The sequence below is a fragment of the Salvia miltiorrhiza genome, chromosome 8 (assembly GCF_028751815.1).
Source record: "Salvia miltiorrhiza cultivar Shanhuang (shh) chromosome 8, IMPLAD_Smil_shh, whole genome shotgun sequence".
Lineage (NCBI taxonomy): Eukaryota > Viridiplantae > Streptophyta > Magnoliopsida > Lamiales > Lamiaceae > Salvia > Salvia miltiorrhiza.
The window spans coordinates 32,721,583-32,735,230 of record NC_080394.1 but is presented as its reverse complement, the minus strand read 5'-3'; the positions used below and the strand labels follow the sequence as shown (position 1 = coordinate 32,735,230).

The 13,648-nt window shown below is 34.3% G+C and overlaps 1 protein-coding gene, 1 long non-coding RNA gene and 1 other non-coding gene across 6 annotated transcripts; all 3 read right to left on the bottom strand.

Annotated features, from left to right (window-relative positions):
• Positions 1–1,739: 1,739 nt before the first annotated feature.
• On the bottom strand, positions 1,740–5,531 carry LOC130997772 (40S ribosomal protein S14-3-like). Its single transcript, XM_057923198.1, has 6 exons — positions 5,177–5,531; positions 3,332–3,451; positions 3,209–3,254; positions 2,336–2,421; positions 2,089–2,218; positions 1,740–1,970 (listed from the first exon to the last, which is right to left on the bottom strand). Exons 1-6 carry the CDS (start codon positions 5,177–5,179, stop codon positions 1,903–1,905), a joined length of 453 nt encoding a protein of 150 aa, XP_057779181.1. The 5' UTR covers positions 5,180–5,531; the 3' UTR covers positions 1,740–1,902.
• Positions 2,643–2,735, bottom strand: LOC131002065 (small nucleolar RNA Z101). The gene has a single exon (XR_009094146.1). It is a non-coding gene; the product is annotated as a small nucleolar RNA Z101 (small nucleolar RNA).
• A 2,988-nt stretch (positions 5,532–8,519) lies between the features above and the next one.
• LOC130997770 (uncharacterized) lies at positions 8,520–10,954 on the bottom strand. 4 transcript variants are annotated; one of them, XR_009093178.1, is made up of 4 exons: positions 10,303–10,954; positions 10,119–10,195; positions 9,413–9,479; positions 8,520–8,693 (listed from the first exon to the last, which is right to left on the bottom strand). It is a non-coding gene; the product is annotated as an uncharacterized LOC130997770 (long non-coding RNA). The 4 variants fall into 4 exon arrangements; XR_009093181.1 differs by having other exon boundaries at positions 10,307–10,954; XR_009093179.1 differs by having other exon boundaries at positions 9,413–10,195.
• Between the last annotated feature and the right edge of the window lie 2,694 nt (positions 10,955–13,648).

Sequence of the window (13,648 nt, the reverse complement as noted above, 5' to 3'; positions counted from 1 at the left end):
AATTTTCAACCCGATAAAAATTACAACCAGATTAGCCCGTTACCGAATTACCCGGCACCCGATAAGGCCGGCCTAAAACTAACCCGAAATCCTATAGGGCTGATCCGAAAATCATGTGTTTGCTTGATTATATGAAAATTTTCTTGTTATTTGATTTCAACTTCATTACTTTTCTTATGAAAATTAGTTTAATAAGATAATTTTTCTAAAAGTTTGTGAAATGTATTTTTATTCAATATTAAAAATTCAATATTAGAAAGTTATCCTCATCATTTCACTTCTATGTATTTTTAATTCAATACTTAACATAAATATTTAGATATAAAAATTAAAAAATGATAATTTAATAAAAATATTGCATCTTTATATCTCTAGGACTTGCATATTAGTACTATGTAAGTCAATGTTGAAATATCACTTATTTATTTGTCTATTTAATTATTACAAATACTCCCTCCGTCCATGAAATAAACTCTCAGTTGGGGTTCGGCACGGAGACTAAGAAAGCTGAAAAATGTGGTGTAAAGGTGGTGTAAAAGACTTGAAGGGTAGTGTTTATATATTGTGAGTACTTTTATTAATCTTTAACTAGCAATTTGATAATAATAATAATAATAATAATAATAATAATAATAATAATAATAACAACAACAACAACAACAACAACAATAATAATAATAAGAATAATAAGGATAATAATATTAATAATAACGATAACAATAACGATAACAATGACGATAACAACAACAACAACAATAATAATAATAATAATAATAATAATAATAATAATAATAATAATAATAATAATAATAATAATAATAATAATAATAATAATTAGTTTAGGGAGACTAATTACATAAGTAATGGTGGAATAAAGTGGGCTCAATAGATAAAAGTGTAGTAAATTTAAAAGCAAGGAAGGGTATAATTGTCCAAAAAGTAGAGTAGAAGTTTATTTCGTGGACAAATATTTAAGGGCAAGTAGGAGTTTATTTCGTGGACGGAGGTAGTATAATATTATCAAAAGATATATACTCCCTCCGTCCCACGAATCTTGACACCTTTTTCTTTTTGGGCCGTCCCACGAATCTTGACACATTTCTGACATCTTTTTTATTTTTGGGCCGTCCCACGAATCTTGACACATTTCCAAATAAGGTAATAACCTTCTCTATCTTACACGAATCTTGACACATTTTTCTTTTTGGGCCGTCCCACGAATCTTGACACATTTCCAAATAAGGTAATAATCTTCTCTATCTTACTTTATGACTTTTATTACCTTATCTCCTTTACTTTATCACTTTTATACTTTATTAACTACACACTTAAAACACTAATTTATAACTCCTTAATTCTAATGTTGAAATCAAACGTGTCAAGATTCGTAGGACGGAAGAAATATTAGTTAATTTTTAAAAAATAAATATTTGAGACCGATGGGCTAACCCAAAACCCACATATTTAGAATTAGGGTTAAAATTTTCTAATTCAATTTTTTTTTCAATCCGATTAATCCACACCCGAATAACCCATAACCCAATAGGACTAGCTCAAAATCCAATGGGTTGACCCCATTAACATCTCTAATGCGCATAGCACAAAAAATACACTAGTTATTATTATTATTATTATTATTTGCATAAGATGCATGATCTTTTCTTCATTTAAGATACTTATTGACATTAATAATTTAAAAGGCTGTGCTTATGATTCATACAAGAAGAATACCCAAAAAGGAAAAGGCAAAGATAAGTGATCATTGATGATATCCAGATTATCAAACATAAGATTTTCATGTTTAAACTAAAATTGTTCAAACCCCAATAACAGAATTTCAACTTCACAAAAAGGATCTCAACCACATCCCCAAGATTCCTGACAGTGACAACAAATGACAAATTAAAGCCTCCTTCCCCTTCTGCCACCCTTTCTCCTGGTGCTGTCGGTTGGAATCGGAGTCACATCCTCTGGATATATATAAAAGCAAGTTAAAATAAATTAACAGATGAAACGGATGACAAAATAGCAACCTAACCGAAGATTATGAATCCAAGATTATCTTCCTCGAAGAAAAATATCACATACCTATACGACCAATCTTCATGCCCGAACGCGCAAGGGCTCTGAGTGCAGACTGAGCACCAGGACCAGGGGTCTTAGTTTTGTTGCCACCAGTAGCACGGAGTTTAATGTGAAGAGCATTGATACCCAATTCCTGCAAAATCCAAGCATCAATCAGCAACTAATGGCCTCCAAGATAAGATGGCACATGCAAATTACTAGAAAGGAAATAACAATAAAGGTAATTTTCAGAATAATATGCTGAATAAACCTTGCATCTCTGAGAAACATCTTGTGCTGCAAGCATAGCAGCATAGGGAGATGACTCGTCTCTATCAGCTTTGACCTTCATACCACCTAAATCCAGGGAAAAAAATTCAATCAAATTTCATATCCTTCAAAGTGGAACCTTTTTCAAATTAAAGCATACTAAATAGAATATAACACACCAAAAATGAAACCTAGTATTCAACACCTAAAATACAAACTTCACACATGACATGAAGCTCAAGGATTTTAGACAACTATAAGTAATACTACTTTATACAGTAAAGGAGTAAAGAATAAGGTGGAGTAGAGCAGGAAATCAGTTCTCCAAGGTGAAAGCATTATAAACAATGTTTCAAATTCACATATTACCCCTTTAAAATGAGATTAATCACCTACCCTATAGTTCTACTAGGAGGTTTACTTTGCATGATTGATAAGATGCATGATTAAGTATTTTTATCCTAAAGAGTGGAATTGCTACAATCCCACCCTTTCAATGGGATACAAATCAAGCAAAACAAGCTTAAATGGCAAAAAATATCAGGGGCCTTCACATATCTCAAAGCTTCAATCCATCAAAGTAAACAAGAGATTAACCTTATTATTTTTATCAATCAAGGCTAATCCTACTAAGTAAATGCCCCCCTAATGTACTATAATTTAACCATGGGAAATATAGAGTGGTATTATAACACCTAAACTTATAATTGATAAAAGTGTGTGCACTTAGAGCTTACAAATTCACCAAATGATTTACTGTAATACATTAGGTGATATACTCTAACCAATATCCTGACCCAAAAATTAGAAAATATCAAAGTTACAGTAAATATGGTTCAAAATGATAACATAGTTCAAAACACTTGAACCACACCTGTAATGCGGACCATGGTCTCACGCCCAGACAAATCAGTCACGTGCTGCAAGGAAAATTTGGATACAATTATTAATTCTACCATCTAAAGACAAGGGCAAATGTACCGAGATATTAACTCACAATGAAGGTGTCATTGAATGAGGCAAAAATGTGGGCAACACCAAAGACCAATTCGCCGTCCCTAGTAGCAGGTCCAAGTGTGACATTCTCTTCCTTGGGCTCTCTAGTCTTTCTCTTCGACTATTATAGCAAAGGTGACATTGGGTACATTAGAAATACTATTGTAACAAAAGAGACATTGTGTACATTAGAAATAGTACCACTGCAGTCATGAAGGCAGACAAAAATTTATAAACAATGTTTTTACGGAAAAATACACTTGATTAAAACAATCTGTCCAAAGACTCCAAACCACTAGGGACTCACAAAAGACCTTGAACTTCACTCATTTGTATAATTTTCCGAGCGGTATAAACAGGTAAACTAAAATTAAATAAATGAGACTTTGGACATATATTTATCATGTTCCAACCATTGCCACCAATGTATCACGTCTCTAGCAATCTCACGCATAGTCACGATAGCCTAAAGGCAATAAGCCAATTAACCTGAGCAATGCCGATGCCTATGTCTCTTAAACTGAGACATCGACGACCAACTGCCTTAATGGAACAACTTTTATTAATGTATCAGCCAAACTGCCTTAAACCATTACGTTGCATTGGAATATAGTCAAGAGCATGTTAATTTGAATGATTTTTTTTGGGGGGATCTTCAGCTCTCGTGAACGCACTAAATGAGTAATTTAACATGAATCAAATGGATCTGAAATCAATGGGAAAGAAAATACATATTGAGACTACGTACGAAGATAATGTATTTTGATGACAACTAACTGGAGATGGGGCGCATCCATTGACGTAGCCAAAGGGGGGGGCAGTGGGGGCACTGGCCCCCCTGGAAATTTCAAAAAACACTAGGGGTATTTTAATAATTTTATATTTAATATTAAATAAATACATAAATATTCTTATTTTAGTAATAATCCCAATTTTTCTCTATGTGTAGGAGATAAGCTATTGAACGATTGTAAAACTAGTGTTTTAAGGGTGCGTTTACTTTGGTTGAAAAAAAAATTATTGAAAAATGATAGATAAGAAAAGGTGAGAAAATTTTTTTCTCCTTTTTTTTTTATCATATGTTTTGCTAGAGATGAAAAGATGATAAAATGTTGAAAAATATTTTCACACTCATACCTTAGAATAATATTATCTAATATTTGAGAGAAAATGAGCGAAAAGGGAAGGCCCGATAAAATATTTCACACTGGCCAGAGAAAATTTTCCATCATAATAAACATGTGAAAATGGTGGAAAATTGATGAAAATTTATTTTTTCTCTGTTTTCCCATCAAAATAAGTGTATTTGGTAATAAAATGAATAAGTGATTAGATGTTTTTTGCTTATATTTATTCCATATTAGAAAATTAAAATAAATTTAGCTGGGATGGTCCAAAAATGAATATTGATTAAATTAGTTGGGACGAAGAGAGTATTTGGCCCCCCCCTAACTAAAAAGTCTGGCTACGTCACTGGGCGCATCAATTTGGATTGTTGGCTAAAATGGCTATATGATTTCGTCGATATGAAATCCTATCTTACTATTCCCAATATATTTCATTAACAATAATAGCCCACCATTATTCTCTTAAAATGAGATTTAAACTTACAAAAATATGAAATAAAAGAATGAATAGAGGAACAGAAAACTTCGGTAAACAACATTCGAACATATAAAACCAGAGTTCGAGCAAAAAACGAACAAAAAAATAAATAGATTGAAAAACATAAAACCGTCGGAATTAAACTAAGCAAACAGCAGATCAGGCCTTAATTCTAAGACCAATTTTTGAAATCAAAAAATGGATTAATGCAGCTAAAAAAAATATAGATTGCGAGAACTACCATGGCTTTCGACTGCGAGGAAGGAAGACAATATGGATGGGTGCTGCTCCGGCTCCGGCTCGATCAAAAACCCTAAGCGTGAGAAAATGGAGAGACGTAATATAGTAAGCCTCAAATTTATAGCTAGGTCTTTAGCAGGATTTGTTGTGGGCTTATTGACTGACATAGTGAATGGGCTTGTTCAAGTTAATAATGGGCCCAGATGGGTAATTCTTTTCACGACCCAACAATATCAGCTGAATCAACTCTACATAGCAAACCACCCGCGAAGAAGTTGTGGCAGGAGGGGAGCTGCTACAGTGGGTGGGGTGGCGTGGGAGGAGAAGAAACGGGAGGAAAGAAGGAGAGAGTTTTTCATTTGTTTTTTGGTTAACTAGTGTGTAACCCGTCGAAATTCGACGGGAAACCACTTTATATTATAATTATTATTGTACATTATTTTTTTATTATAGCATATGAAATAATCTTTATATAAATTATTTTTAAATTTTAATTTTATTTAATCAAAATAAATTGCTGGTACAGTTCAAGCATTTTTGCTTGTTAGAATACGTTTATTTTGATGGATAAATTTATCAATGGAAAAGAATGGATAACAAAAATTTATGTCTTTAAATATCTCATTTTTTTCCCACGTTTTACATAAAAGATAAGCGTAGCATTTTTTCTTCCTTATTTTCACTTCAAAGATGGATAACATTATCACACCAAAAATGGAGGGATAATATTATCCATCCTTGAAGTGAAAATAAAGAAGGAAAAATAGTGAACTGATCTTTTGTGTAAAATGTGGAAGAATAAAAGAGACATTTAAAGACATAAATTTTTGTTATCCATCTTTTTTCATGGATAAATTTATCCATCAAAGTAAACGCACCCTTATATGTTAGTTTTTTGTTGGAAGTTAAAATAAATTGCATTTTTATATAAATTTTTATTTTTATTTGATGAAATTTTCATAAAAATTTGATGTGAGGTTGGCGATTTTAGAAAAGTAATAAGAAAAAGATTTAGCTTTATTTGACATAGAATATAATGAAGGATTGACACATCGTATTTTTTGTTAATCGTATATAGGAAAGATTTACTAATTTTATAGAAGTGTAATTTTAACATCATATCATTCGAACCTTACAAGACTTTTGAGCATCATCTTGTCTATAGCTTGAAATATCACATTTGACTTTTGTACGTCGAACTTTAATCATAAGATTATCATATTGTTATATGAGATTTGACTTATGAGTATCATCTCATCAGCAACTTGAAAAGATAAAACTTGACTTGTAAGCATCATTTCATTTGGAGCTCGTAAGACCATAACATAGTTGTGAGAATCATCTCGTGTGGAGCTTGAAAGACCATAACTAACTTGTGAGCATCATCTCGTGTGGAGCTTGAAAGACCATAACTGATTTGTGAGCATCATCTCGTCTATAGTTTGATAGACGACAACTGAGTTCTAAGTATTATCTCATTTAAAGTTTCAAAAGCCATAATTAAGTTATGAACATCATTTTGTTTGGAACATGACAAACCACATCTAATTTGTGGCCATCATATTGTTTGGAGCCAAAATACTCGTAAGACCATAACTGACTTATGAGCATCATTTCGTATAGAGTTTGAAGATTATAATTGACTTGTAAGCATCATCTCGTCCATAGTTTGATAGATCGGAGTTGAGTTCTAATCATCACTCATTTGGAGCTTGAAAGACCGCAAATGAATGCTAAACATTATCTTGTTTGAAGCTTAAAGGATCATAATTTAGTAATAAGCATCATCTCCTTTGGAGTTTGGCACGCCACTTATAACTTATGAGCATCATTTTGTTTGGAGCCAATTGAGTACATCCCGTATGAAGCTTGATAGACCACCTCTAACTTTTTAACATTATCTCGTAGAGTTTGAAAGATCAAAGTGAATTTTGAGAATCATCTTGTCTATAGCTATATAAAAACTGCATACAATATATACTTTTATTTAGGTTATGAACTGAAAAAGTGTCATAAAAATTCAAATAACATAATTTTATTTTTATAAATCTATTTTGCATAGATTGTATGTTTGCTAAAATATCGTAAAACTAAATATTGAATTATAAAATTAATAAAATATAAATAACATAAGAAAAATCAAATTTATTAATTCATCATCTTAATATTCACATGATTCAATAATTTAATTTGTAAAACTTTATAAAAAAAGATTTAGGGTTCAAAATTTCTTTAATGAAAATTGCATAAAATTTTAGGTTATTAACTCAAAAACTATCATAAAAATCAATGGTGAGATTTAAATTTCTTCATTTTATTTTTACAAATTTGTTTTTATATAGATTTTATATTTTCTAAAATTTAATAAAAAAAATATCATAAAAATCAATATGAGATTCAAATTACATCATTTTATTTTTATAAATATGTTTTAATATAAACTTTTACATTTGCTAAAGTATCGTAAAGCTAAATATTGAATTATAGAATTAATAAAATATAACACCACAACACACATTAAAATGAAATAAAAGTTCACTAAATGAGAAATATTGACTTCATTAAATTTGAATTTACATTCCCAAGTGCTTCATTTTTTTTTGTGAATCATAAATCCAGTATTCAATACCGCCCCTCACTAAAACTATTTACGCCAACTTTGAACTGCAAAAACTAATATAAAATATGCAGGTAGTTTGTTTGATGCCATATAAACAACTATTAGCATCATTTTTTCCAAGCTGCAGGACCATCCCAAACGACCCAGGCCAGCTCAAGCTAAGTTAGCCATTGCAAAACTGCAATCTGCAATATGTGAAAAGTGTGTGTGTGTGTGTGTGTGTGTGTGTGTGTTTGTGTGTGTATGCAAGTATGTGCGAATCTATATGTATGCAAAATCCCACGAATATTACAGCATTTTATATGTTATAATGCATTTATTATACAATACTTATGTATAACATAGAATTCAATGGTTATTTTCTTTTGTGTCTAGTACGAAGCGCCGAAAATGGTTTCATTCCAAAAAAGACCAAGTGCAAATATATCTAGGAAAGGGTGGGGAATCATAGTATAATGCCCTCATAATTATGCTTCTAAGTCTTGTGATTCTTATCCTTATTGGATTTTTGTACAATCAAAGAGCATTCAAATAAATTGTGTTTCCAATAATCTTTTTAGATATTTGCTTTTACACCTAATTTGAAATGTCTTTCCTAAATCCTCAATTTGGATCTTCAATTTTCTACATTACATGTCAAACTAAAAGGAGGACACAGGCAGCGGCGTTGATGCAATTGACACATAAGCAACTAATGCGATCAACGTTTTCTCAGCATTTAATAATTAACTTATCAAGCAATGCCTCATCTGTCCTTTAGGAAGAAAATCTATGAGGTTTTCTAGCAAGACAAAAAATAACAATTTTCAAACAACAGGGTGATAAACTGGATTCTTACCTGTCCCGGTGAAAATCAGAATGACCAAAGTCAATGCACCTCATTTCAGCATCTTCACTTCTGGAGGTAAATAGAAAAATCAGAGGATTTGGATTAACATCAATCTCGTCTTGAAAAAAGCTTGTTCAAGTTAGTTTAAAGAAGTTCGATATTTAAACAAACCAAATATGTGAAGTGTACAGGAATATGACTGTGTGTTTTATTCATGAACTGAATAAATATATATATATATATATATATATATATATATATATATATATATATACTAATACTATCTAATTTTACTTCCACATATAAAATATTATATAGCATCAAAGTATGCCCTGAAGGCTTAAATTGATAATCCCTTAATTTTTCTTAGTTCATAAGAAACTATGCCCTGAAGGCTTAAATTGATGAGATCCTGCATCCAGAATCATAACTGTGATTAATTGAATGCAGAAGGCGTGAAGAGAAAAGTAAAATAAAGACAATACACTCTAAAATAGGGCCAAATTAAAGCTAAGATTCCCCAAACAATGACTAGCATAAAATCTGACAAATTGGCTTAATATCTGAATTAGTTTTTTAGAACTAATGCAATCCTCTTTCACAAGTCAGAAACTCTTTTAGAACTAATGCAATCCTATTTCACAAGTTTAAAACAAATTTTATTCAAATACGAAGCACTATATAATTACACAGCAAAAGGTTTGCTCTGCTCCCTAAACACAACAAAAGAAGAAGAAATTGAAACTTTGGATATCTTAAAAACCTTTACAATTTACAACATAGCTCACCAGATTTCTTTCAAGAAAAGAAGTCGAAGGGAAATCAAAGTTCTGCAGCAGCTCTAATATCAAGCTTCTACTTTAATCCGTGCAACAAAAAGAAGAAGAAAAGAATCAACAAGAGACAATTTCAAGAATGTGAAGAAAAATTCACAGGGTTCTCTCAAGCATTTTGTCAAACACATAATTACACAGCAAGTTCGTAGTATTATTTTTAAAAAATGTCTTGAGATATCTTGTTTTTTTTAAGAGCTCAAACATGGATAAAAAAGTTTATTTGGCAGAATTACTACCAAGTCAAACTGAAAGACAGAGGAAATTAAGATAATCATAGAAAATAATCTTAAGAACTAAGAAATATTGACGAAGAAAGAGCTCCAGACAGCAAAATCAAACCATATACACAAAAAATCAACATTCATCCAATTCTCTCTTTCTTATTTTGTCTATAAAAAACTAAAACAGCCTTAGCAAAAGTGGAGTCCCACTTATATCGAAAAAAAAAAGTGGAGTCCCACTAAAAACCAGCTACGTACAGTCAAAGTTGCTGTGTGAATCAGCCTTAGCAAAAGCAATCACAACTCACCATTCAAAAAGAAGAGTAGCAAATAAAGACATAGTCACAAATGCAAGAAACAAACATACTACTATATGACATTTTCACACAAACAAATTAGTAAAATTACCTCATTTGATTTGATCATCACAAACTTACCGAATGTCCCAAGGTAGAGATCCTTGTTGCCGGCCACACGGCCGATCCTCGCTTGCCATCTACCATGTTGGTGATGCCTGCAAACAACAAAACAAACCAAAGTTTTTTTAAGTATTTTTGCCACTCAAAAACTTATCTAACAACTTCAAAATCCAACCAATAAGCACAAAAAAAAATGTCTGACGGACAAAATCAAGTTTCAGATGCATATTTTAATGGCAGATAGGAGCTGATGATGGAGGTGAAGAGTTTCTTCTTCTCGGCGCCACTCGAGTGTGAAAATGGGAGGAGATCGGAGAAGTTGGGCGTCGCTGGTGATGGCGATTTCTAGCCCGACGACCGAGTGAGATAGAGCAAGGGGTGGGCGATCGGAGAAGTTGGGCATCGGCGGCGATGGCGATTTTTCACCTACGGCGGGGCAGCCATTGGCGGTTGTGCCAGGTGCCATGGTCGGGTCGGAGAGGGTGGGCGATCAGAGAAGTTGGGCATCAGCGGCGATGGCAATTTTTCGCCTGCGGCAGGGCAGCCATTGGTGGCTGTGCCAGGTGCTATGGTCGGATCGGAGAATTGAGCATCAGCTAATGATAGTTTCCTGATTAGAGCATAATCAATGGAAATAACGAAGAAAAATTGAGAGGCAAATAAAGAAGATTTCGAGGGAGGGAAGATTTCGTCGTGAACCTAAACCATGGAGGAAGGAGATGATTCAGAGGCCATTGATAGTCCATGGAATGTTGATTATAGCATAATAGATATGTGATTAAGGCATGATTAAAGGAAACGGTGAAGAAAACTGTGAATGTGAATTGAAGGGCTTGAAGAATGGACACGCTGGAGAAATTGTGAAATGGTGTGATTTTAAGTGGGATTTTGAAACTCGAGAAGATAAGTGGAGCTCAAAATCCAGCGGACATGCTAACGAAGACGGTAATCATTGATAAACTGAGGTTGTGTTCAACTTCAGTTGGTCTGCTTGAGTAACAAGACCAGATGAGTTGTTGCATTGATCGGGGTGTGAAGACAGATTGAAATCAGTCTTCAAGTGGGAGATTGTTAGTCAAATAAGCTAGTGTATAGCTCTACCAAGCATTTAATGCTTTCACAACTTTTCCTTCAAGCATTGCGGCAATACCATGAATTTTCAACCATTTGCTGCAACAACACTATTCCTATGGAGGCTAACACTATTCCAGTTTTGCCTATAAATTGCTAGGATTCACAACAGCTTGAGGACACACCAAAGCATAAAATACTTCTTTCTGTTAGAGAGAGCAAGAGTGAGTTGAAGAAAAATCTCAAATACGAGAGTTTGAGGGTTTGAGATAAAAGCTTAGTTAGAAGCTTTTGGTGTGAGAAAATTAGATAGTAATTTTCTCGGGGTATAACGGGTTGTGAGTTGAGTGTTGTGAGTGTTGTAAACACTGTATATTTTTTCTCCCTTGTTAAATAGATCTGCAGCAGCTCCGGAGACGTAGGCATAATTGGCCGAACTCCGTTATCAAATTTGTGTCTTTATTATTCCGCATTTATCTCGCTCTCACATATCTGGTTAGAGGGAAATTGCACATAATTTCCCAACAACTGGTATCAGAGCCACGTTGGTGGCAGATACTTTCTGATATATTTTTCGTTGTTACTATTCACGTGAATAGTGAATTCCGTGAATAGTGAAATTTGTCGGCGGTTCCAGTTTGTCGACAAAAAGGTGTTCTAAACACAGGTGGTTAGCTGAAAAAAATTAGAAACGATCCAAGGAGTCCAGATCGAGTGGGAGCGATGGCTGCAGATGAAGGAAAGGTGAAAATCGAGAAGTTCGATGGTGCGGACTTTGGCTTCTGGAAAATGCAGATTGAAGATTATCTGTACCAGAAAAAGTTATATCAACCTCTCTCAGGAAAACAACCAGAGGGCATGAATGATGAGGACTGGATCCTTCTCGACAGACAAGCCCTCAGAGTCATTCGACTGACATTATCCCGTAATGTTGCCTTCAACATAGCAAAAGAAAAGACCACGGCGGGTCTTATGACGGCTCTCTCCAGTATGTATGAAAAACCATCGGCCTCAAATAAAGTCCACCTGATGAGGCGATTATTCAACCTACGGATGGCGGAAGGTGCATCGGTAGCTCAACATCTCAATGAACTCAACACAATAACAACCCAATTGAGTTATGTGGAGATTGAGTTTGATGATGAAGTTCGAGCTTTGATTCTCTTATCATCTCTACCAGACAGTTGGAATGCTACTGTTACAGCAGTTAGCAGTTCATCGGGAAACAACAAATTAAAGTTCAATGATGTTCGGGATCTGGTATTGAGTGAAGAAATTCGGCGGAGGGAATCGGGTGAATCGTCAACCTCTTCGGCTCTACACACCGAGTCTAGAGGAAGAACTTCAGAAAGAAATACAAATCGCAGTAGATCCAAATCTAGAAGAGGCAAATCTAGATCGAGAAAGAAAGATCTTAGCTGCTATAATTGTGGCAAGCCGGGTCACTTCAAGAAGGATTGTCGAGCACCAAAAAGGAATGGTGGTGCTCAAGAATCTGCCAACGTAGCCGAGGAAGCAGGTGATGCTATGATTCTAAGCGTCAACAGCCCGATTGAATCATGGATTTTGGATTCAGGGGCATCATTCCATGCTACCCCATGCCGAGAAATCATGGAGGACTACGTCACTGGTGATTTCGGGAAGGTTCATCTAGCTGACGATGAAGCTTTAAAGATCGTGGGAAAAGGTGATATACGTTTGAAGCTGCCAAATCAGACTACTTGGAAGCTGCAAAATGTAAGACATATTCCCGGTCTTAAAAGGAATTTGATCTCGGTGGGTCAACTTGATGGAAAAGGTTATTGTACAACCTTCTCATATCATGAATGGAAGATTACCAAATGAGCACTTATCATTGCTCGTGGCAAGATGAATGGTACTCTCTATGTAACCTCAAACTTAGAGAATATCATTGCAGTAGCAGACGCTGAAGGGGAATCCAGTTTGTGGCACCAACGGCTTGGCCATATGAGCGAGAAAGGGATGAAGACATTGCTGTCAAAAGGAAAGCTGCCGCATCTGAAGAAAGTAGATGTCGGGCTTTGTGAAGATTGCATCTTTGGCAAACAAAAGAAAGTTAGCTTTGCAAAGATTGGCAAGGAACCCAAAACGGAGAAGTTGGAATTGGTTCATACAGATGTATGGGGACCATCACCAGTACCATCTCTTTCAGGCTCAGTGTATTACGTCACCTTCATTGATGATTCCACACGGAAGGTGTGGGTTTATTTTCTGAAGAAGAAATCAGAAGTCTTTGATACCTTCAGAAAATGGAAAGCGATGGTGGAAAATGAAACTGGGTTGAAAGTCAAACGGTTGAGGTCTGATAATGGAGGAGAATACAGAGATAGCAGATTCAGAGAATTTTGCGCAGAAAGTGGAATTAAGATGGAGAAAACAATTCCCATGACGCCGCAACAAAATGGCGTGGCGGAGCGCATGAACAGAACTCTGAATGAACGTGCCAGGAGCATGAG